Consider the following 25,905-nt stretch of genomic DNA (forward strand, 5'->3'; position numbering starts at 1 on the left):
AGCATATAGGTATTATAAGCATGTAACTTACACATAACTCCAGGATAGTGTCGTCTAAACTAGTGCCGGTTAGAATCGTAAGTTCTTCTATAGTTCCCTGGAACCAAGAATGATAGCTGTTGTGATTCATTTAAATTAAAATTGAAACAAATTAGGTATAATGTAGGTTTATAAAAAAAGTTGTTTTCATATTCTAATAAAGAGCTCCTTTTTTTGTTATCTAATTGAAACAGTTCTGACCACCACCTTGCTTACGGTGAAAGAAAACATCGTGAGGAAACCTGCACACCGGTTGATTATTAACTTGTGTGTGAAATGGAGAAGGCAATGGCAAACCACTCCATTAATTATGCTAAGAAAGTTGTTGTGTGTGTGTTTTATTCCACGTAATGACTACGACCCTCAGCCATGAGGAAAACGACTATGAAGAAGAATTGAAACAGTAAATACGAATAATTAATATTTTCTTTTTCATAATCTTTTTTTTTCAAATAAGTAAATTACGTGCATGTTTTCCTAAATGCCATTGAAAACCAACGAAACCACAAAGTATGTTTCATCACTTTTTGATAAAATATCGTAATATTCTGGCGGATAAAGCAGCTGCTAAATAAATTTACTTGATGTGTTTGGTCTGTTAGCCCTATTCAACATTTCAATATGTTATTTTATAGAATATTAGATATTTTATCGCAGCACACGGAATAACCGGCCTTACGAATCGGGCATAATCTAGTACAATCACTGGCAAACATGCCTAACCAAATTCATTGGAAATTCGCCATTATCACCTCCGAATTACAGAGTGCCAAATATTTGATATGTAAATGACTGTATGTAGAACTTCGCTGCAGTTGTTTCATAAATGCATTTAACAAGTAGAAACCGGCACGTGCATCTAATTAACCATTGTCAAGCGTTGCGTTTATCATGTAACTCTCAAAGTGCATTTAGTGCTAGAAAACCGTAAAATACTCGCTGTGTTGAGACTAAAATTCGAAATATAAGAGCTTTCGTATCTTGTTATTTTGTTGTGTTTCTACTTTTGCTGTTTGTGTTTGTAACTATGTATTTTCCTGCCTGTTGGCTGGAGAACATCATCCATGGGTCAACCGTTGGTAGTGTTTATTTTATTTGTGTTTTTCATCAAGTTCTTTCAAACAAACAAATAAACTAATCAAAATATAAACTCCTAATGTGTAGGTACCAATGCTGTTTTCTCGATTGAAAAGTGATTTCAATAAAATATTTTTTAAACATATGTTACGATCTGTAACTTTCCAATATATTATTTGAAGATGTTGCTATGATCTCTTTCAAGGAACCGTTTTTTATATCCTCCAGGAACTAACTATTTCTATGGTTCGATACTAGTTTACATTACAATAATTTGCTTTTCTCTTTGCAGTTTTGTTTTATAACCCTTGAGCTGTCCACTCTTCACTGAGCAACAATTTTTTGTTTGATAATTTTAAAGCTTTTTGTTGTTCATTTTAACACACTCGTGGCAAGCAAAAAATTGTATTAATTGATTTGATTTGATTTAAAAATATACCACGTCTTTATGCTTCACGAGGTAGACTTCTCAAAACACGTCTATTTGTGGATAAGGCCAGGTCGCTTGTTCAGTAGTATAAAAATCGGTGTGATTTGTCCGTATACAATGATTTATATATTTACTTTGTTACTATCTCTCAGCTTCTATGTTTCATTTAGTTTCAATTAGTAACCAGCATTTGTTAGAAGCAGACTGTGACAGTAAATACGTTCCCGACAAACTCCAAACCGCATTTGATTTCAAGCGGATTCCGCCGCACCTCGCTTCGCAAGGGATGTCGTGGCCAAAGATGTGAGAAACAGACTTTTTTGATGTGTCATTTTTAGATTACAACATTTTGTATTATTACTTCGCATCTTATAAAACATTGGCTTCCAGTGGCGTGCAGCTCTTGTTAGAATGGGACTATCACATTACTAATGCCTGAAACACAGGATGATTTTTCTTCCTAGTTCAGACGCCCTTTGTTTTATTTTAGTTTAAATCTTAATTTAGCTCTATTGTATAAATATTATTTAAGTAACATGAATAAAGACATATTATTATTAATTAGTTAGCCCCAATCGGTGTGAATTGTCCTTATATATGAGTGCGAACTCTTATTTATTTATCTTCTTCTTCTTTTTATTTATTTTTATGTACGAGGCGAAAAAAGCCGCTGAGAATACAAAGCATTTTAAAAGAAGATTGACGTCAGGCGGCAGGTCGTAAAGTCATGTTAAAAATTAAGGCTCATTTTTCAAGCAGAGCTCAGACTTTGAGGCGTTGCAGCCGAGAATGTAACCGCTAATTACCATTGAACGTTAGATTCCACCTCCTTTAATAATATTAAAGAAAGTTTTAATAAAATGGGAATGCCGGCAAAATTATAGTATTTAAAACATTACAATATTTTTTTTGATGTTGTAACAAATTAAAACAAAGTTCAAATATCAAAATTTCTCCATGCAAAGATGCATGCTAAATCTTTTTAAAAAAAATGTATATTAAATACTCATTTTTTTTAAAGATTGAAGTACTTTAATTTACTTTTTTTTAAATTCAATAAACGACGCGTATAATTGAACTTTATTCGATATTTTCTGTGAAAGCAGAAACTACAATCTTACCGAAAACTAAAAAAACGTAACCTACAAAAGCAAAACCTATAACAAAATTGGTCGGACAGCTACACCGCAGATCGCGGGTTCGAACCCCGGAAAGGAGAAGAAGTACGCCTATGTAATATACCTATATAATAAAATATAGAATCGACAGCTATATCATAAGTCTCAAACTTACTTGGGAACTAAATCAATTTATGTGTAAGAATATATATATATATATATATATATATATATATATATATATATATATATATATATATATATATATATATATATATATATATATATAATGAAATTTTAAGTTTAATCAATATAGCCATATTAATACTCATCATGAAAATATATACAATTAAATAAGAAAAGAAATTAAAACTAATAAAAACAAAAATTATTAAAATAAAAATAAAATAATTATTTATATACCTATTTACAAAAATGCCAGTCCCTGCCATTCGTTACCTTGAGGATATTAATATATATTTTATCAAATCCTCATATACATTTATTTATTAGTGTAATCATAAACAAAAGAATTAAGCTCAAGCACGGGGGCGAAAAATTCTCCGCGTCGTAAAATCTTCTTACTCCTCCATGGAGTTCCGAAGCAGTTGGGAAGTTATGACATGCCGGATATAACCTAACCGAGAAACGTAAAGCATAAATCGAGGCCATTCGTCTCCCTGTATCTTTTGGCTTCCTTCTGTGAATATCTGTATAACTTGTGTTTTCTTAATTCAGGGCTTCTTTGTCATTTTCAATAAAAACTAGCGACCAGCCCCGGCTTCGCTCGGGTAAAAACATAATTACCTAAAGCTTCCTACGGAATCACACTATCTATTGGTGAAAACAGCATGAGAATACTATCGATTAATTTCTCAAAATCGGTTCAGCTGTTTGACTGCTACGATCCCACTGACAGACATAGAGATACACAGACACATTAAACTTATAAACCTCCTCTTTCTGTCGTCAAGGGTCAAAAAGGGATAAATTACATAAATTTAAGTAGATAAAGTAATATTAGATGTTTTAATTCAAGGCCTATAGCAATATAAAAAGGGTGTTTTTACTGATCCAGAGATCGAACCCATAAGTAAGTGAATTAACATGTCAATCATATTACACCACTCTATTTCGATTAACATAAAATATAAAATTTATAAAATTATTAATGATCTTTTCGAGTGTGTATTTGTTAACACTGGTGTTAGATTTTATTCCAGTCGTATAAAAGAATCTGACATGATTTTTACGACTACCTACCGACATCTAGTGGGAAGTAGTCGCGTGCACATAACTAGTGAACTAAATCGTTACTCAGTGTTCAGGTTTCCTCACGATGTTACCCTTCACCGAAAGTAAATGGTCTATGGAAACTTATAACACATGATTCAGATTAGTATACAAATTGATGTGGCATGAGTAGCATTCGAACTTGGGACCTTTCAATGGTGGACGATCTTAACCACTGAACTGATGATAAAATTCAACTATTGAATGCTTATGGGTCACTTGCGAACCTAAGCTGAATGCAGAAAACACTTCAATAAATTAAACTGTGATATTTAAATATCTAGATATTTAAAAATCAATCTTTTAAAGTCACATCGAAGGGAAATCTTTACAATGGAACGACTCGAATCATATTTTTAATCTGTCGTCGTCGCGCAGACATTTGTATTATTCTTTAGGTATTTTTATATTAGTAAGATAAATATAGTATTGCTTTTTAGTAAAAAAATAAATTTGGAACGTTATTTTCTTTTTAAATATATTTATTCAACTTGTCTAGTCTGGTGTAATTGAGGCGTCGTATTGCTGCTATAGAATTTTGTCAAGAAAACCACTTATCAAACTGTGTGCACAATGAAATTGAGACGGTTAGCGTGGGTTGCACCAGTCAATTTTGATGTTAACTTTAACCTGAACAGAAAAACGCAAAGTACGCCATTTTGTCGAAACCTCAACAGCGCGTAGGTTTAAGTAAATGTCACCTTTTAGTAGATTGATATTATCTACTCAAGATAAAATATTTAGGTTGAAATATTATTTTGTCTAAATCTTTGTGAGATAGAGGCCTTTTGTAGATGTCCTAGTTGATTCTGTTTTATATAAGAATTATCTGAGAGCGGCGTATTTTGGCTTGGCTTATGATAGATAACCTTATACTAAATTTGGTAAGAAAAATTTTACAAGCTTTTATTTAGTTTCACCTGTCCCGATGTTTATTTGTGACGTACATGCAAGTTAGTACGTGTATAACACAGTTATACGAGCCTTGACCTAGTATTCAACGCGGCTGAGCTCTTGTCAGCTAACAAGGGCGCTGCTTTCTTTCTAGATACTTCAGGAATAAATGATGTGTTGGTGTTTTCATGAAACATTAAAGCAAATAGGTGTAATTTTAAAAGATTATCTGTGAACTCAATGGAAGTAAAGAATAATTAATATTATTCTTTATTTAAAAAAGAGGCAAAAAGAAATTAGCTTTACAGATTACGGGGACTGCTTGGTGTTATACATTTTCACTTTACATCGTCTACTAGGTAATTGATCACACTCATCGTATATTGGACGGTGGTTATCGAGTTGATTATAATCAGTATGTTATTGATGATGGCATGAACATTTTCGGACATATACTTCGGGATTAATCTTGGAGATTGGGTTTCTATTGCAGCAATAACTACACTAAGACTGATGGAATTATTATGTAATCTGTGCCGAGACATGACTATATTGAAATATGATATTGAAAACGCGCTATGATTGGATGGTGTTGTTATTCGAAATTTAAATAAATATAATTTTAGGCATTATGTATTCGAAAAATCTATTTTAATATGTAACAATATTTGTATATTTTCTGCATTTAAATTGTTTATCACGTGTAAAATAATAGAACAGTGATATAAAATAAATAATTATGCCGCTCATAATGCGTTTTCGTGGTAATAGAATAGAGTGAAATGCGTCAAGCCGTTACAACAATGGGAACATCATGAATGCATTTGAATTTCATATTTCATCCGTAACTCATAACTCATAGCGGCTAGACGCGTGAAATAAGCCAAATTGAGTTTTATTACACGTTATATTTGGCCGAGGAAAAAATTCAAAGAAAATTCCGAATAAGAACTTCGAATATACCTCGCGCAAATGAGTACAAAGCGCGCCGTATGAAAATCTCATTCAAATTTTGCATATTTTTATTGTGCGAAAAAAATATGAGGGCAAGGGAAATTATACGCGGGATGCCTCCACAGAATATATCTCGAAAGCGGAGGCTAATTTGTAAGTGAGCCCGTCGTAAATTTCACGCGTGAAGTTGTAAACTTTTACAAAAAGTACAGTCGTATATCGTGGGTATACATCACTTTGGCTGACGTTTGAATACCTTCTAAAGTGTGGCTGTACTCATTTCAGCTTGTACCGCTTTCGGGATTTTAAGGGTTTCCCTGTTTTTATCTAAGTTTTTAAACAATGTCCGTTCCTTTCGCTTCTTAATTTGCACGTTTTGTTGTGACAGAGGTACGATGGAGTAAAAAATTACGGGTCTACCGAATCTTTTTGTTTACTTTTTGCTCAGTTCAGCGGCATCCGAGTGGAGACAAGGGTCTCGTGTGCGGTGAAGTAAATTATTAGAAGACGACATACTTATTCATTTAAATTTTCCATTCTAAATCCACATTACATAAGAAAAAACTACTTATTTGTTAGAAATAGGTCGATTTTTATAATAAAATCTCAAGGAGAGAACCAGACAGAGCCTATTTGATAGAATATTATAATCTGAAAAATCTGTGTAATATTATTTAATAAATATGTTAAATAAAAGTTAATATCAGAAAATAAAACTTGATTTCTTAGGTACCTATATACAATGGACTACGTTAAAACAAAATGAAAAATAGAATGTCCTTTAGAGAAATATATCCAGTCGGGGTAAAATATAGCGACTTGTATATTTCATACTTGGCCATTGCCACAGTCTAGAACAAATGAATGGACTGCCGTTGAGTAAACGTGGTTTGAGGATTGCCACAGAGCAGTAAATTGCACAGATTCAGCTTTTGTTTAGGTTTTTCAAACTGTGCTATCATGAACTAGGGCGCAATAGTTTTGTACTGTTTTTTTTTATATTGACGAATAAATAATATTGATATGAATATCTGAATGCGATCATGCCATAACAAAATAGGTATGTAGATATTTCTTTCATACTTTTTGAAAATAGACTTTCCAACCAACTTTTAATTTATCTATATAATATATTATCATAATGATTTAATATTAGAATACATCTATTTTAGTTAATTTATACATATTTTTTACAATTTTCTAACTATAGGTGATACGTATTTTAACGAGATATTTTGAAACATTCGTGATTTTCCAAAAACTATATATATATATATATTTTATCTAGCCTGTATGTAGGTGTTGTGTTCCACTGCTGGGCCAAGGCCTCCCCCTTATTTTTCCACTGAAACTATTTTCAGTGGAAAAATAAGGGGGAGGATATAGATAAATTAAAAGTTGGTTGGAAAGTCTATTTTCAAAAAGTATGAAAGAAATATCTATCTGAACTATAAATAAAAAACTATATATAAAAACCGTAATATAATTCATTGGTTCACCTCACCTTCGATAGTCGAGTAAAAAATAGTTTATATACTCGTGTTAGTTTTAACAATATTAAAAATATTATTCCTATGTTTGACACAACACACTTTCATAACTAAATGAATGTTGCACGTCGAGTTTGCTTCAGTGTTGTTTGTTTGTTTTATTTCCACGACTATTTTAAAACGCTAGAGAGACAGTTTTTATGCACTCACTTGCACTGTCGCACTTTATTCAGTCCACTGTGTGGACGGGTAAGCTCCGTGGAAAATATAAAACACTAACTCTTGCCCACAGCTCTGCCTGGCGCAAAAACCCTTCCAACAATCTTCAAACAAAAAATCACACTAATTTATTGCTCCGTTTTGACTTTATACGCATCTCTTTTTACTGCTCTGTATGTGTTTTCTCTGTGCAATAAAGAGTTACCAAACAAACAAGCTAGCTGATTTCAAACTGGTGAATGAAAAACAGATTTCCTTTGTTATCGAAGTCTATAGTTAAGAAAGATCATAGGTTATCCAGTGTCCCAAAATGTAATGGGAAGTGTAATATTCCCCGTTACACTTGAATAGTGAAAATAGTGGATTGCCACTGAGTGCGGCACTAACTCAGCGTAAAATATGAGGGACGTGCGAGATTATGATAAGGCTGAGCTCGGTAAATCATCGGATTTTCTGGTTGAGGACCGAGGCAAATTTAAGGAAGATCCTGGGGGATCTGACCCGGTGCCGATGAAACTTGGCTTGTATGTTCTTGTTTCTAGATTAAATGATATATAGTTTAGCTGTGAGTAGTGCCCTTTCGAGAGACCTTTGGCTTTGATCTTAAATACATTAATAGGATATAGGAGCCTAATTCACTAAATTGTTTAAGAGAATTTTATTATTGATACGAATAAAAACTAGTTTCGAAATTTCGGAACTATCGGCTGAATTTTTGATCGAAAATCGAAAGATGGTTAGGCCGAAATTTACTGAAATAGAAATTGATCATCACATTTAAAGAAATTTTCAAATTGACATTTACTGAAGTCTGAATATAATTTATTAACTATATATTTTAAAAACACCTTGTCGTAAAATTGTATTTACTAGTTAAAAATATGTTTTTAAGGGTTTTTAGATAGTAATCAAGTTTTGTTATGACAGAACTTGAGTACTACCTAAACACGCACGTTGTATAGAAACTTAAGTATTAAAACTTGTAACTCGGACTAATTTTGCGAAACAGAACACAAACAAATATAACAAGTAGTGTTTCACAAAGCCCTCTTCAAAGAAAGTTCCCACAAAAACGGAGCGGACTTTGTTGAGAAACCCGACTGAAAACCTTACGAAGGAGTCCCAAACCGCCGCCGTTTGGTCTCTTACTTTAATGTTATGGTGCAATTTATTAATGGAAGCGATTCTAGACAATATATTTATCCATACTATCTATATTAATACTATCATACTATAGAAATATTAATATGACGATTATATAACAATACAAATGGTATATTTAAATATTATAACATATGAGCCGCTAGGTACTCGATTTGCAAAACCTGTAGAAACTATGTAATAATTTTGAGACCATCATTGAACGCTTAGTTTTACTCATATTCATTTTTTTTTGTCAAAGTTATTAACATTATAGAGAGAAAATACTTGTATTTTTGTTTGTAACGAATGAACTCAAAAAGTAGTAGAGAGTAGTAGTCTACTCTCTACTACTTTTTGAGTTAAATACTTATAAGTACTTAGTTGAGAGATTTTGGTAAAATTTAGCACAGAGACAGATTGACAGATAGAAAATTTCAGCCTTATAAGCTGCCACGGCTATATAACTCCAGCTCATAGAAGATAGGGACCACACTTCATATTTTCACTTTCAATATATTACAAAAATGTATACCCACGTTGCTATAGAAGCGGCTGTTATTCAGTTTTCATTAATTAGACTTCAAAAGGCAGCATATAAAATCTGAAAAAAATTCACCATTATTTTATAACTTGAACCGCATAAAAACTGTTCGAACTTTGAAGCTATATGCGCATTGTTCCGACAGGTACTGTGCTAAGTTTTTCTGTCCATACCCACACTACGTGACTCAACTTGCACACTACAATTTATTAAGAACTCCGCAAACCAACGAGGAATCTCGGCAATAAAGTTTTGAGACCGCAAATTTAAACAAATGCGATAGATTTCTTACATGTGGATCATTCTACTAATATTAATAAATGTGAAAGTTTATGAGGATGTATGTTTGTTATGCGTGTGAATGTATGTGTGTACGTATATTTTGCGTGAAAGAGACGCGAAATCTACTGGATCGATTGTTATGAATTTTGGTACACGAATAGAATATAACCTGGAATAACACACATACTAATAACACATATACCGAAATTTCCACGGCAGCGAAGCCTCGGGTCGCAGCTAATGATTTATATTTACCAGAAAAAATGACATCTTTTATTACATTTTATCCTGCCTCAATGTAATATCAAGTGCTTTTCGAGAACGAGTGTTGTTTTCATTATTTCAATTGATATAATATATATTAAATTCTGCTAATATTTCGGTTACCATCCTCTGGAAAAGATAATTATTTTAAATTTTAGTCGTTGCCCTGAAACTAACACCCATGAATAATCTCAAACTCCAATTAGTCGGGAGCAAACGGAGTAACTTGCGAATTTGTATAAACAATATTTCATCTACACGTGTTACATCCTATAGTCGCGCTCGCTTAATGAACTCATAACGTGTGATTTAACGAGATATTTTGGCGACATTAGGATTGCTAGTTTCAATTATTGTTTTGTCACATGTTTCCGAGAAAGTTTTATTTCGCCACGACGTAACGTAAAATATGATGTGAGTTACATAGTTTTTTCCTATTGTAACGCTTATTGAAACGGTGGTGGTGTAATGGTTAAGACGTCCGTCTGTACAAATATTTTCCAAATATAGCTTAGAACATTATCGATTAATTTATCTTTCAAATAAAGTTATACCAAGTTGGCCATGAGAGTTAGCACCCTGTAAGCGAAATTTAAATCTTTTTCAGTCCCAAATAGGGATTCTATAAACTGATATCATCTCGTGCTTATGGTATATTTAGATTTATATGTGAAATGTTATTGATAACATTCAGAGATAACTAGCACACACTGTCATACACTTACCCAAGATAACAACATAGTAAATAAAGACTAGATCAAAATCGGTACAGCCGTTTGGCTGTTATGATGCTACGGACAGACATACAGATAAACTGACACGTTAACTTATAACTTTACTCTTTCTCTTGTCGAAAGTTAAAAAGGAAAAAACTGTATTTTCATAGCAGGTGTCATATTGTTAATAGCCTTCAAGCAAAAATGAATCCTGAATTTTGAATTCAAATTGTCATCATTTCCGAATTTAAAAAATATATTTCATTTCCATTTAAAATTAACCCTGTTTGACTCCTATGCGGCTGACAGTTCGCGATAAATATACCATTTAGGATAGCTCAGAGAGCGAAGTAAAAAACCTTTCAGGATACTCGCATTTTAAAACGTCAGTATAATAACTAAACGGGATTTATTCAGCGCTGTATGTTTTGGTTGAAACGATTTTAGGTTTTATAGTTTAGGTAGTAGATACTCTTTATTGTCGACCTCTGTAGCCTAAGTGGTCACCATGCCGGACTGCTACACTGGTGGTCCCGGGTTTGATTAAGTGAACGTCTTGTTTAGTTGATACAGCAGCTGTATGAAAGATTTTGTTGGTTAGTGTTTGTTTAGGTTTTAAATGGGAGTTCTAGTCAATTATACAGTTTAACCAAAAACATTGGGACTTAATTTATGTGTATTCTATGTTGTAAAATAAATAGAGCCAAATAATGTAGACTTTAAGGACAATGAAATTAAGTGTAAACAGCCAGTTCTCCAGATATCATTATTGGTACGTTTCACTTACACGTTCGATGAAGTGGAAACGGCCAGATTGTATGTGTAATATTGTCTATTGAGGGCAGCCTCAAATAAAGAGAGTGTGAGAAACGGAGAAAATTGGATTTGCTTTGAGACGGCTCCGGTACAAAATTGAAAATATGCTGGAAATGATATAGATTATGTGTTCAACACGATTAATTTTAGACGTGTGGCCCCACCTTAGAATAGGACCACTACATATCCGTTGTCGTACGAGGCGACTAAGGGACACGTAACCTTGGCAGCTGATGGACAACTAGCATTCGATTTGATGACCTCGGTGGCGCAGTGGTGAAGTGCTTGCCTTTGAACCGAGAGGTCCCGGGTTCGATCCTCAGTTGGGTCATGATGGAAAATGATATTTTACTGATTGGCCCGAGTCTTGGATGTTTATTTATATATGTATTTGTTATAAATTATAGTATCGTTTAGTTAGTATCCCATAACACGAGTCTCGAACTTTCTTTGGGGCTAGCTCAATCTGTGTGAGTTGTCCTAATATTTATTTATTATATTTTATTCTCAAGGATGGTTGACGTCAGTCAACCAGTTGTAAAATCACAGTCAAATCTTCATACTTTCAAGGCTTCGCGACACCACAGCTTCGAAAGAAACTAGGAACATGGGGAGTTAAGAGAGAGAGAGACAGATGTAATAAGACGTGATATTTCCACGCAGTGACTGATATCAACAATATAAAGACCAACTCTCTCTCTTCGTATTGTTGCTATCAGTCAATAATACGAACAGAGGTTCTGCTCGTACTCTATACTCATAAATAAAAAGTCTAGGAGTTATTCCAAGGTTTCCATGTCAGTCTTATGTACAAAAATCCCTTAAGTATTCTGTGAAATAACAAATATTCTCATGCACGAACATTCTTTTTAATTTAAAAATATCCAAACTTTCGCATTTATTCTTGTTAGAATTAAATTTTATATCAATTATATATTAAAATCTCGAGTAAGCGCTGGCTACAATACAAGCTTATACTCGTATAATATGTGCATAAGATATAATAACAGATATCATAATATTTCCTAATTATCATTTCTAATGCTGTAAACTGAATGTGAAATGAAGCGGTGGTGGTGTAATGGTTTAAGACGGCCGCCTGTGGATCAAAAGGTCCCAGGTTCGAATCCTACTCGTGCCATATGAGCTTGTATTCAAATCTGACTTATATAGTAGTTTTCATCGACCACCACTTGCTTCCGGTGAAGGAAAACATTGTGAGGAAACCTGCACACTGGCTGATTATTATTAACTTGTATGTGAAATGGAGAAGGCAATGGCAAACCACTCCATTAATAATGCCAAGAAAGTTATTGTGTGTGTTTCATTCCACGTAATGACCACGACTCTCAGCCATGAGGAATACGACTATGAAGAAGAAACTGAATGCAGTAAAACTGAAATATTGCTGTAGTTTTAGTTTGATTACGCTAGTCTTTTTGTTATGAACTAATTTTGAAGACCCTTTGCTCAAACGCTCAGTGGTTGAGGAAGAAACCGGGAAACACTCAGATAAGACAGAGTGCGATAGTTGAAGTGATAATTTAAAAAATCGTTAGTATACGATCGACGCCTATATTGATGTTTAGATTTATATCTAAACATAACATAAATAAAACTAACTTCAGAAAAACGCAAAGTACCTAAGTCATTATTGACGTACTGTGCGTTTTTCTGAAGTTAAATACAACTTCAAAGTGGACAAGGGCAACTCACCCTAAATTTCTATTTACAACACTAAATATATTGTTCACAGTTCTTTAAAAATAATTGCGTTATCACAAAAGCTACAATTCTTTTTATAATTAAGTATTATTAATAGACTTTTACCACGCAAATTGTTTTGAAAGAAAACTTACATTTACGAATTTATTTTTAACAGTTATGGCAATATTGTATACATAATTTGTCTCTAATGTGACTAAATTAGGATTAAGCCTGTATAATAACACGTGGAAAATGATATATTATAAATATATAAAGAAAATATAGTCCCCATTTCTAATCCATACTAATATTATAAAGAGAAAATATTTGTATTTTTGTCTGTAATGGATAAACTCAAAAACTACTAGGCCAATTTTGATGAAATTTGTCACAGAGATAGGTGAAACCTTCAGGAGTGATACAGGCTTATTTTACAAAATGCCAGGAATCACAGATAGGATTGATAGGGGTCAGATTGGTAGTTTTCATAGACCACCACTTGCTTTCGGTGAAGGAAAACATCGTCAGGAAACCTTCACACTGGTTGACAGTTTAGTTCCCTAGTTTGTATGGACTACCTGCCACTAGATGGCGGTAAGTAGTCGTAAAAGTCATGTCTGATGCCTATAGGCGACTTGAATAAAATCGAACACCAGTGTTAGATTTTATAACACACTTGATATGATGAGAGATAAATAGTTTTGGATGAAGAATTTGAAGAGTGGAATGGCGCCCTCACCAAGCCAGCCAGGCGCCGAGTATAAGACTGAGCATATTTTTTTTATTTCCATACTAAACTTTAGAAAATAATAACTTTGACAAAAAAATTAACATAAATTATACTATTACATCCAAGCCGTCCAGGCTTCGATCAGGTAAAGCTATAATAAATTAATACAGCTAAAACCTTATGTTTGAAACACTTTATCTATTTAAAAAATTCGCATCGAAATCCGTGGCGTAGCTCCAAAGATTATAGGGGCAGATAAAAAGCGGGAAGCGACTTTGTTTTATTCATGGAATTAGTAGGTACTCCGTCGAAGTACTTATTCTACGTAATGATGTTTGTCATGATGACACATATCATAGACAACTACATATTCTGTAACACCCTGTTTATCGGAATTCCCAGAATATCGATAACAAGATGCTAATTTATGTAATTGTTGGCTTTACCCGCGGGTTCGTCCGTGTGATTTTCTCACAAGCGCAGTACTTTTTCCAGGAAGAACGGTATCGTACTCTGTATCTATATATTATGTGGAATTTCAAAAATAATGGTTGAGAATATAAAGGATTGCGAAGTAACAAACTCACTTTCACATTTTGTAATAGTAGATAGGATCCGTCAATAATTGTTATCATTCTTGAACTTTCTCAATAAATATGAATCATAGTTCACAAGAGATATATTGTTTATGTCATCAATTATTATATGATCTAATGCGAAACTTGCTAATTGCCTATGATCAACAAGAAGACGCTCTAGTTAATAGCATTTTCCTTAAACGACTTTTAAAATCTACGCGAAAGAAAAAAGCAGGTGTCAAATCCTATGGTTGTTGAAATTCTTGAAAATAAATCTCCAAAGATACTCGTATAAAATAACCAACGCTTGAAACTTTCGCATGAAATATTCTGAAAGGGTGTGCTCATCTGCCGTACATAATTCTAACTGCTCAATTTAATAGTTACTCTTTTGTTCTCTGCTCCAGTTTCAGCTGTCATCCCAGCTTTTCTAGTTGTACATTTTAATGTAATCTCACTGGGGATTACAACTTAAATTATTACATCGACGGCCACGATGTGTAATAAATAGGTACACCGCGAGCGTTTCGATAATTAAAATTCAGATTTCATAATGATATTCCATATAAAAATATTATAAATGCGAAAGTCTATCTGTCTGTTGCGCTTTCACGGTAGTGTTTACGGTGGAGTAATATTATTTATAATGTTTGCTTTTACCACAGCACCAAACTGAGGTCGCCATTTCGGTTGACATATTATATAATTATTCGTTATTCTTTGTTTTGTACTCATAAGTGTTAATGTTTAGTTCTTATATGTTTGCCGAATTTTATTCTATGTATGTATCGTCGAAAATGTACAACAAAATTTAAAAAAATATTATTAGATAGAAGAAAACGCTGTCAACAGACTGCTTCGCGAAAACCATTAGAGCCGGGACACGTGTGTCGATTCCCGTCGAATAGTGTTGGTTCTTCCCCGGAGCTTGCTATTAATATCTAACAACAGTATTTTAAAAGCAGCTTAATATTTTATCAACTGTCTTTCTTTCTATAAATTCGAAAACATAATAAATTACAGCAGTAATAGAGAATAAACTCGATTCTCACGAACATTTCCCATCAAGAATGTATCCCACCAGTTCAAAAATGTCAAATGTTCCGAACAAACTACTTCCTTCCTGTAGCAGGAAAGTCGACGTTTAAAATAGGCTAAGAACACATTTTCCTTTGGATATACGTTGAGTTGGTTTTACGTGGAACCTTATTATGTTGAACGATAAAATGAATATATTGGTGTTAAATAAATAATATTTCTATTAAGAAATTACCACTACCGAATTGCAGAACTTTTGTGTTTATTTTTTTTACAGACGTTAGTTTTACTGTATGCTTAATTACAGAGTTAAACTATACGATAGGATATTGTATTATTTTTTCGATTTCTAATTTGAAAATGAAAAATTGTTGAATTTTTTCAACTTACACACAACATTATAGATGGAAATTATTACAGCGCTTAATCGACTCTAGTCTAGAATGACCAAAAGTTACATAATATATGTATTATCGATTCGATTAAAAACTTATATCGATACTCAGCATCAAAATTCGATCTTCGGAGTGTGTTCTTTGCAAGCCACTGCATCGGCTATATTTTCTGTGACATCTGCGGTAGAATTTACACCAAGTTGCACACTGCAGGTTAAGTCGCTCCCATCCACTCGACTTGACGGCAGATAAACATTGAAATTGTGAAATGGTTTTTTAATGTACGATTTTAAGTAGGTTATAAGTAGAAGAGTATGTTTTTTTAAACTCAAAATATCATAATGATTTTTTAAATATGGATTTTTAGCCATGTTCATAATGAAAAACTCATGGGTGCTATTTGTGGAATTCCTCTAGTGTTATATTGATTTTTTTTTCCGTGCCCGAAATAGCATTTGTCACAAAGGGTAGCAAAACTGTATTTTTTGAACAATGTTTTTTTTAATTAAGCGACAAAATTAAAAAAAAAAACTTAAGTGTCTCAAGTTTTGTTCGAAAACATTTTTCACATAAGTCAAAAATTTATTTCCACCAAAAATATATGAAATAAACAACAAACAAAACTTTCGAAGCGAAAAGTGGAGTTAAGAGTCATATCGCCGGATTAACAAAGTTGCTCTACAAAATTAATACTAAACTCCGGGACGCAGTTAATTTAATATCTGTGTTTTGTTCACTTCAACTTAGTATCACACACACTGATAACATATACTTTTGAGGAAGCTGAAATTACATTTTATTAGTGTTGGACTGTAGACTCTTAAATTCGCTCTTGTGGGAATTTATATTTAGACTACCGGCCCATCTCGGTTTCGCTCGAGCAAAACCATGAAAAAGCCTATGTTTCGTCCTGAAGTTGAGTTAATTAATTACAAACAAAACTACAAATATTTTTTTCTTTATAACACTAAAATTGATAGTATGGATAATGGCAGTGACAATTTTTTCACATGTTTTCTTAATCAGAACCCAACATTTGCCAGGACTAGAAATCGTTTATAAAGAAAATATGAAAAGCTACAGTTGCAAACGAAAATTTTGACATTACAGGTAATTTGTGTTTGTGTTGAAAACTGCATCAAAACCTGTTGCGTGGTCTAAAAGAAACAGACAGACGCGGTGGGCGATTTTATTTATACTATATAGTGAAGTAATATCTTACCTGAAACAAATACTGAGTCCCACTGGTTCTTCCCAAATATAGCAGAGTATTTTCACTCAACTCCACTTCTCCAAACATTTCATCGAAATTCGCTTCACCGAAATACATACAGTTGACTCTCAAGGTCATTACATTTTTGTTTACATACAGCAATATATTCATTGTCTCCTTCATGTCCATTGAAAACGTCAAAGACTGTTCATTACTCAAACTCGTTAGTGTCACTTTAGCCAGTTCTTCAGACACTGAATATAAGCAAAGCCGTAACTTTACTTCACCAATTTCTCCAACTTCCTCACCATCTTCAATGGAAAATAAACAAGACTTCTCCAAATCTTTCAGTTTGAACGTTGTATGTACTATGAACGGTGTTGGTAGTATGTTTTTGTGGAATACGTCATATATATCCACCGGATCAGATGGTTCGCTGTCGAATTTTAGAGGTATATCGTAAACGCCTGTCTGTTTGCCCATGAAGATGACTGCCAAGTCGTAGGATACTGAAACAAAGAAATATACAATGGAAAATAACTACTTTTAAACTTTCGCGTTGCATAATTATATATTAAACGACAGGTGGGTTAGGTAGGTTGCAGAGTCAGCCGCCCAGTAACCACGGACCTTTGTAACAAGGTCGGAAACGTCTGGGAAATAAAAAAGTATGTGCGCGTTTAATACCTATCGCTTAATATATAATAATTAAAAATAACTTGGCGATTTCTATATAACCAAGATCTATAAGTAAAATCAAAGTGGTGTAAGTAGCACTGATACTTGTAGCATAGATAGATCTGGCAAATTATTATTCACTAAACATTCATCGAGTGTAAGTATTATTTAATTGGTTGTGTTACTATCTAGCGCCTACAATCGTCTACGTGGAAAACCATAAAATGAAGGTTTATTTTTAAAACATAAACATCTCCATTAACACGAAATTCTTATCTATAGCTATTTGTCAAACTGGAAGCAAACAAATTGCTGAATTAGTTTCGCCCCATCCACCCGCCGAGCCCCGTTTGCACGATGGTAAGGAGATAAAGAAAGTTTTTTTTTTTTAAATAAAAAAAGTTAAGAAGTTTTTCTTTCAGTGAAGATATATTTCCAGGTTAATTGGCCAATTAATTATTTTTATCACGATAGAGTGCACAACTGAAATTTGATGTAAACAGCGTTTTTTGACATTGACAATGACAGCTTTCCAAAGCATGACAGATGATCTTGCATGGATTCGGGTAGTTTGTGTTGGTGTTCCCTTATGATTGAGAAAGTAATTTATATCAATCGCTATCAGAATATAGTTTCATCTTGGAATTACTCCGTACAACATACCTACCTACTAATTCCATGATTTTCATAGCTGACAATATAGAATAAATATTAAAATTATATAAATTCTTAGTATACGTTTTTACATTTATATATTACTAGCTTTTGCCCGCGGCTTCGCCCGCGTGTATTTCATAGAAAAATATCAGTAATTTTATCGCGTACTTTGTAAGACTGGTAAACATATATGATTTGAATCATATATGTATACCAGTCTTCGCATTTTTTCTCATCTTTAGTTCAATTTCCCATTTCCCGCGGTGTGTCTCGTCGCGCAAACTTGTCCAACTTGTCCGCTTCCTGCTATGTAATATAGAATTGTAGATATCCCGTACCGTTTCCTACATATTATGTGCCATCACGTTTTTCGCAATGTGTCCCGTCCCGTTATCCACTACGTGTCTCCTCCCCATTTCCCGCTCCGACTCCTACTCCCGCTTTCTGCAACACGTGCCGTCCCATTTGAACCCCCCTTTCACCCCCTTAGAGGGTGAATTTTAAAAAATCCTTCCTTAGTGCACCCCTAGGCCACATAAGGAACCTACGTAAGAAATTTGAAGTTTCTAGACCCAGCGGTTTAGGCTGTACGTTGATATGTCAGTCAGTCATTTAGTTTGTTCTTTTATATATTTAGAAGATTAGAAAAAAACATTGCAAGAAACAATAATGGTAAGCCGATCTGGCATGATAGGCACCAACACTGAGTTCAAATGAGTTTCTTTCGGCATTTCTTCTCAGCAGTGGTCGTTCCGAAATGCCAGTAGTTTGTAGCTTGTGAGAAATAACTATAAATATAAAAATTGACGAGAAAAAGTGCCTGTGAAGGTCTAATATCTGAATAAATGATTTGAATTTGAATCATTATAAACGTCCTGTGAATAAAAGAGAGCTAAAATTTGCCATGGGACTAATTACTCGAAATGCCACGAGAACGTTAACAAAGAAAAAAAAAAATTACACGCGTACAAACTTTCAAGCTAGTCCTAAATAAAAGTTATTTAGCTATTCATTACTTAAAATGTGACAATAAGATTGCTCAAACGGGCCTACAGACGCGCCCTTGTATTAGAAGCAGCTGTTTAAGCTAATCTTGATGGCAGTTAATGGCGGTGGTCACGGTAGCAACCAGTAGCAACCAAAATACGGCGATTCGGCGCTTACAAAATACAACCTCTCTAATTTGTAGGTGTTATATTGTTAACATAAGTTATTTGTGGCAGTAAATCAAATTTTACTTTCTTTGATTCAAATCATTTTATTTTTCTGTCCTTGCATGTTGGATTGAATGGTTTTGCAGCGAATACATGGATCTTTTAGGATTCTTGTCAAAAGCGAGAAAACATATTTTTAGCATAAAAGTTTTAACTATTGATGGCTGAAATTAATTGAAGTTATGGAATTGAGATTTTTGCTGCAATTAACGAAAATTAAAAAAATATATTTTCACTCTTGTACAAGAAGTACAAGAGTGAAAAAGCTAATGTCGTCCGAAACCGAAAATATGACTGAATGTAGATTTCAAGGCCGCAACCGAAACCGATTATTCGGTTGGAAACTACTGTTTTATGATTTAATTAAGTAAATTAATTGTGAGACACTAACCTGGAGATTCACACGAAGCGGTGTTTAGCGCCAAAAATATGCCAAAGTACCTGAAGAAATAACAAAATCCAATTTTAATAAAGCAGTATTAAAATTTAAGTATTACAATATTATTAGGTCATTGATTTTATAGTTTATTTACTTAATCCGTGTAATAGGTATAGGTGTCAGAGTTTTACCAGATTTATTCAAATTGCTCGTAGGTATCTGTCGTGACTTTTCAATAGTTACCACTACGACGAATGTTTATCTAACAAATAAAAATTCTAGTCGAAGTACGGCGCACCATACCTGAATTTTTGATTTGCCATTCCTCTCATTATCGAGTCGATTCGCAGCTAACCAATCACAGTGCGCCATTGTGCCGCGCTGACAACCACACCGCAACGTGATTGGTTAGCTACGTCTCAAACGCGAATTCACTCGATGGTGAGAATATGTGAATTGCTGTTGTTGTGAAACTTATCAGTAACTAGTCAGTAACGTAGATCGTAAACAAACTACACTACAATGATCATGTTTAATTATTTGTATTAGTTTAAATATTTGCAATAAAACGTTTTAAATACCTAGATATGCTAATGTACCATTAATACGCCATTCCTATCATACAGATATCAGATATCATACAGTTGGATGATCCTACTTGGTGAAGTTTTCAAACCTCATTTACATCCATCGTTAAGTAGGTCGCCTGCATGGAAGACACGTTGTAAGTATTATGGACACAGATTATGAAAGTATCAATATTGCGTTAGTAACAATGATTTCAAAAATGATTTTGTAAAAAAATACCTATGTTATTATCATAAATAGGCAATATATATTGGAAATGTTGTTTTGAGCACGTCACATTTTGAGTACGTCGCGAATTTACACATTTCTTCATAATTATCATCGCCAACCTTTTATTTACCACAGCTTTTGCTGTTTTATATTATTACTTTTATAATATAAATTATAAAAAAGCAAAAAAATCTCTATGTAACAGCTAAACTATAATAATAATACCTACAAAGAACAAAATTCATTCGGCACATTCTTTTTCTAATAAATCATAAATCGCAAACACGTCATATTAAGCAAGAACGCGACTGAGCATAAAAATAATTCTTCATCATTCTCGTATTACCAATTTCGCTCATCCCTCCACTGTATTACATTTATTCTGTCTTTCATAACATGACGCTATACTTTGCAGAGATTTTTCCCTCTTATGATCATCTTTATTGAACAATCAGCTTATTACGTAAGCGTGTGTCAGTGTTTTCATTGGAATAAATTAGATTTTTTTATTGCTTTGTTATCCAGCTTTGGATAATGTGAACGAATTTTTCAGAATAAGACGTTATTCAAAGTGGCGGAAATTATTAGAGACATGCCACGATGCCATTTCGACTTTTTCCTATTGACATATAAATAAAAATAAAATAAAAAGTTTTGTTGGGTAATGAAGTTTTATGTAAAATCATGGACTTAGTACTTCGTACAACCGGAGTACCTGCTAATACCTACCAATTCTAATGTGTAAAACATGTTTTGAAAGTCTTTTTGCATGACGTACTTGTGACAGAAGGCTCCTAAAAGGTATTTTTCCTTCATATATCACCTAATAAGTTCTGTGCATAAATCCTCGGTGGCGCAGTGGTAAAGTGCTTGCCTCTGAACCGAGAGGTCCCGGGTTCGAACCCCGATCGGGTCATGATGGAAAATGATCTTTTTCTGACTGGCCCGAGTCTTGGATGATTATCTGTATATGTATTTGTTATAAAGTATAGTATCGTTGAGTTAGTATCCCATAACACAAGTCTCGAACTTACTTAGGGTCTAGCTCAATCTGTGTGATTTGTTCTAATATATTTTTTTATTTATAAATTATATTTTTTTCACTTCCCGCGTGCTAATCGGAGTTGGCTATAAGACAGATATTAGTTTTGACACTGCTCTATGTCCAAAGTTGCATTAAACAAATAAACGTTTAAAAAGTTGCTCTATGAAATCGAACCCAATAAAATAGTATATAAGGAATATATTAAATTATTTCTAACTCTCAAAGAACATTTGGTTTTGTAATATGAGATCGGTGAATAAACATAAGTAAATAGGTATATCAGATTCTATTCGTTCTCGTATGTATATGGATTATAAGATGTCAAGTACTTACTCATGTTGTAAGGTCGCTGTCTGTTCATAACGTCGTAGGTAAATGGTTTATTAATTAATGTTAGTGTGTGATACAGCATAGATTTTATTGAAATGTGTATGTTATTTACTGGCGGCTCGTCCCGGCTACGCTTGGGTAAAAACATATATAAACCTAAACCTTCCTCAGGAATCGCACTATTTATTGGCGAAACCCGCATTAAAATCCGTGGAGTAGGTTTTGAGTTTATCGCATACAGAAAGACAGAAGAGGCAGAGGACTTTGTTTTATAATATGTAAGGATGATTTATTTTGGTCTAGAGCTTTCATCTTTATGCTGGAATAAAATGAAATAAAAAAGTAAAATGTCCTCATCCTCGCGTGTTCTAGGTTACATACTGGGCTGTGACGCTGTGAATTTGTGAAAACAAAAAAAAATGGCTATGATAATACAACTGGTCGCCTGTCTGCCTGTTTGACTTTTTCTGCGCAGGCGGTGCAACTAATCCTTAGAGTGGGTGGCACCAGTCAACTTTGACTTTAACTTTGTTATGCGAAGAAAAACGTAAACGCGACGTTTATACAAAATGGCGTTTTTCCGCGCAAGTTAAAATTAACGTCCAATTTGACAGTGCAACCTACTATGTTTATATTTACTTTGAAATACCTACTATTTACAAATTTAGTGAAAGGGCTCAGTGCTCATTTCAAATACAAAATTCTATCTGTAGGCGCACATTACTCGTTAGTCATACACAATATCCAGTTTTGTAAGTACCAACTGAGCTAGTTTCATAAGAAACGGCTTTATAACCTTTTGCGAGTTGTTAGCTTCTAATACCGGCTACGCCCCTGGGCTAAGCTCCCGCGGGAATTTCGGGATAAAAAGGATGTACCCTATGTACCGTAATTAAGTACTGCGTAGGTAATTCCTATTACTGTTTTGTTACACCTGACAGAGTATTTACTTGACAATTACCATCCGTATTGAGTGATGATAGATGATGATAGATTGTTCGAATTTTTAATTTCATATGATAAACAATAATATCTAAAATATTATATTATTAGTATTGTTTGGAAGAGCTAAGCCAATTTTGTATTCATAGCAAAATGCGTTGAATGTACCTTGTCTCAGTAATAATCACAACAATTAAACCATTTCAAGAGAAAAAAACAATCGTTTTCTCTATTAAACTATTTTTATTACAGAATGTGGGATTCTACCTATTTAAAAATAGCTAATCGTGCTTGTAGATGACTACAAAGACATTTTTAAAAATTATAAAAAAAACCCTCTAAAAGTTAAACCTTCAACTCCACCTCAATCAAACCCTTCGCCCGTGTTCAACGATCAAGATAACTATTTGGTTCTACGCCATTTTTCATTCCCGGAACCCCAATGTCACTTTAACTGAAAGGTTAACTCCCACCTTAATTTATAGTGTGCATTAAAAATGATAGACGGCCATTTTTAATTTGACTTAAAATTATGCTTCTTTTTGAATGTTAATACAGCAATTACTTTATTGATAGATGTTTTAAATTAAAATTGTATTATTAATTTTTTATTGAAATAGGTATATACATATACACAGGATACTCCGCCGTATGCGCGTACAGAGCAGACGTGTTCACAATTCTTTCCTCAAATAAATAAATCCACTGCACGCAATTATAAACCTTATCTCAAAGGAATTTAAATCCGTAATTGTCTAATACAGTTAAAGTGACATACTACCAGCGACTCCCGAGCTGCCGCCACTGCGTCTTGCACGAAAAGGACAGGTAATCTTTACGACTGACTCACGCACCTTCCACTCGCACTAGGAACAAAGATTAACTATGAGTGTTCAACGATCTCCGACTGGAAGTGGCCTAAGCGCTGGCCGATGTGGCTCTTTCCCAGAACTCTCTACTGCATCTCCATCTTCTGATTCAGCGCAAATCACCTTTCGTAACAAACGCAGACTGCCTTGTGAGTGTGGCCATATGGATACAGAAACGTCTAAGACTAACTCAGAACTCGCTGAAATGAAGAAGCAAATGTCTGGTTTGCAAGCCCAAATGCAGGAAATGATGTCTCATTTAATGACAAATAATAGCATACAATTAGAAAACTTTAATAAATTATGTGAAGACATATCTATTATTAAGGAACAAGCCAGTAGTATGAAATTAGCAACAGACCACCTGGCGGAAGAACAAAAGTGTATAAAGATAGAAATTTCAGATTTAAAAAATTCTAATATCAGAAATGAAGAAAAAATTGCCACCATTGAATCAAGTCTGAAAGAAATGCCAGCACCAACGTCACATAACTCAATTCAAACACAGGAAAATATAGTGGCTGAGCTGAACGAACGCCAGATAAGATGCAAAAACATTTTAATATCTGGTGTACCTGAACCTACAACGAATAACATCAAAGACAGGCAAGAACAAGACCGAAAGGCAGTTTGTAACATTATCAAATCTATTTGTCCTGACAGCGCAGAACCCATGAAATTGTTCAGACTCGGAAAATACTATACCGACAAAAAACGCCTAATCAAAGTTATCTTTACGTCGCAAGAGCAGGCTTTACAAATACTTCGGCAGAAAGAAAACCTTAAAGATGAGGGCATAAAAATCTTCTCCGATCAAACACCTCAACAACAATCATACATGAAAATTGTTAAAGAAGAACTCGATCGTCGTATCAAAAATGGTGAACCCAATCTTATCATCAAATATATCAAAGGCATACCCAAGATCGTCGTACCTGCAAATTCAAAAAACTACCAGCAATAACTGCCACGAGCAGTTTACCAAGCAAAAACGAGATAAACAACGTCTCTCATCAGTACTGCATCAAGTATGGCGACATTACTATGAATAGAAAATCTCTGAAATTTCTGTACGCAAATGCTCGAAGTATAATGAAGGCCGGTAAATTGGACGAGCTAAAGTGTATTCTACAATCACTGCACGAAACTATCCAAATTATAGTGATCTCTGAGACCTGGATAAAATCCGAAGAGGATGTGAAAACCGCGCAAATACCCGAATATACTCACTATTATAATCATAGATACGACTCAAAGGGTGGTGGAGTTTCCATATTCACTCATAACACGCTGAAACACAGCCTCGTTGAAGAAAAAACTGTTGATGATAACCATTACCTCTGGATACACATAGACAAATTTTCATTAGACATAGGTGCAATTTATAAACCTGGTCGCACAAATAGCATAAGTTTTCTAGAAGAATACACGTCGCAGTTAGAGAAGCAAAAACGAGCTGTTGTCTTCGGTGATTTTAACTATGACTTATTAAGTCACGAAAAATCTGCTGACTACAAATATGCTATGGAAGAAAGTGGTTTCAACATTCTCAACAAAATTGATCCATTATACATTACTCGTGAAACGGACTCGACAAAATCAATATTAGATCACGTATGTACAAACGTAAATAACAACAAGTTTCACTTTGCAATTAAAGAATCAAACTTGTCAGACCACAAACATATATATTTGGAAATTGATAAACATATACCAGCGGCTATTAAATCAACCCAATATGAAGCAATTAATTATGATAAACTACTGGAAACAGTCAAAGGCGTGGATTTTAACAATACAGATGCGGAATATACCAAATTAGAAGAGATCTTAACTTCGTGCGTATCAAAATGTAAATTTACCAAAACTAAAAAGCTTAATCCTCCGAGACAAGATTGGATTAACCAAAACATTATGGACATGATCAATAAAAGAAATGAACTAGGACTTATGAATAGAAAATATCCAAAAGACAAATCAATACAAGAAGCGTTGATCAAAGAAAGAAAAGAAGTCACAAGTCAAATTCAGAAAACAAAAGCAACCTACTATCACA

General features: G+C 33.8%; 1 protein-coding gene across 1 annotated transcript in view; it reads right to left on the minus strand.

The window, feature by feature from the left end:
- LOC128672866 (collagen alpha-2(V) chain-like) overlaps positions 1 to 25,905 on the minus strand; it is a 65,868-nt gene that overhangs the window by 17,360 nt on the left and 22,603 nt on the right. The window contains exons 2-4 of the mRNA XM_053750344.1: positions 19,878 to 19,927; positions 16,947 to 17,446; positions 32 to 97 (exon numbers count right to left, since the gene is read on the minus strand). Coding sequence (XP_053606319.1) covers positions 32 to 97; positions 16,947 to 17,446; positions 19,878 to 19,927 — 616 coding nt within the window. The remainder of the gene's footprint in view (positions 1 to 31; positions 98 to 16,946; positions 17,447 to 19,877; positions 19,928 to 25,905) is intronic.

Source organism: Plodia interpunctella, chromosome 10 (genome assembly GCF_027563975.2).
Source record: "Plodia interpunctella isolate USDA-ARS_2022_Savannah chromosome 10, ilPloInte3.2, whole genome shotgun sequence".
NCBI classification, from domain to species: Eukaryota; Metazoa; Arthropoda; class Insecta; order Lepidoptera; family Pyralidae; genus Plodia; species Plodia interpunctella.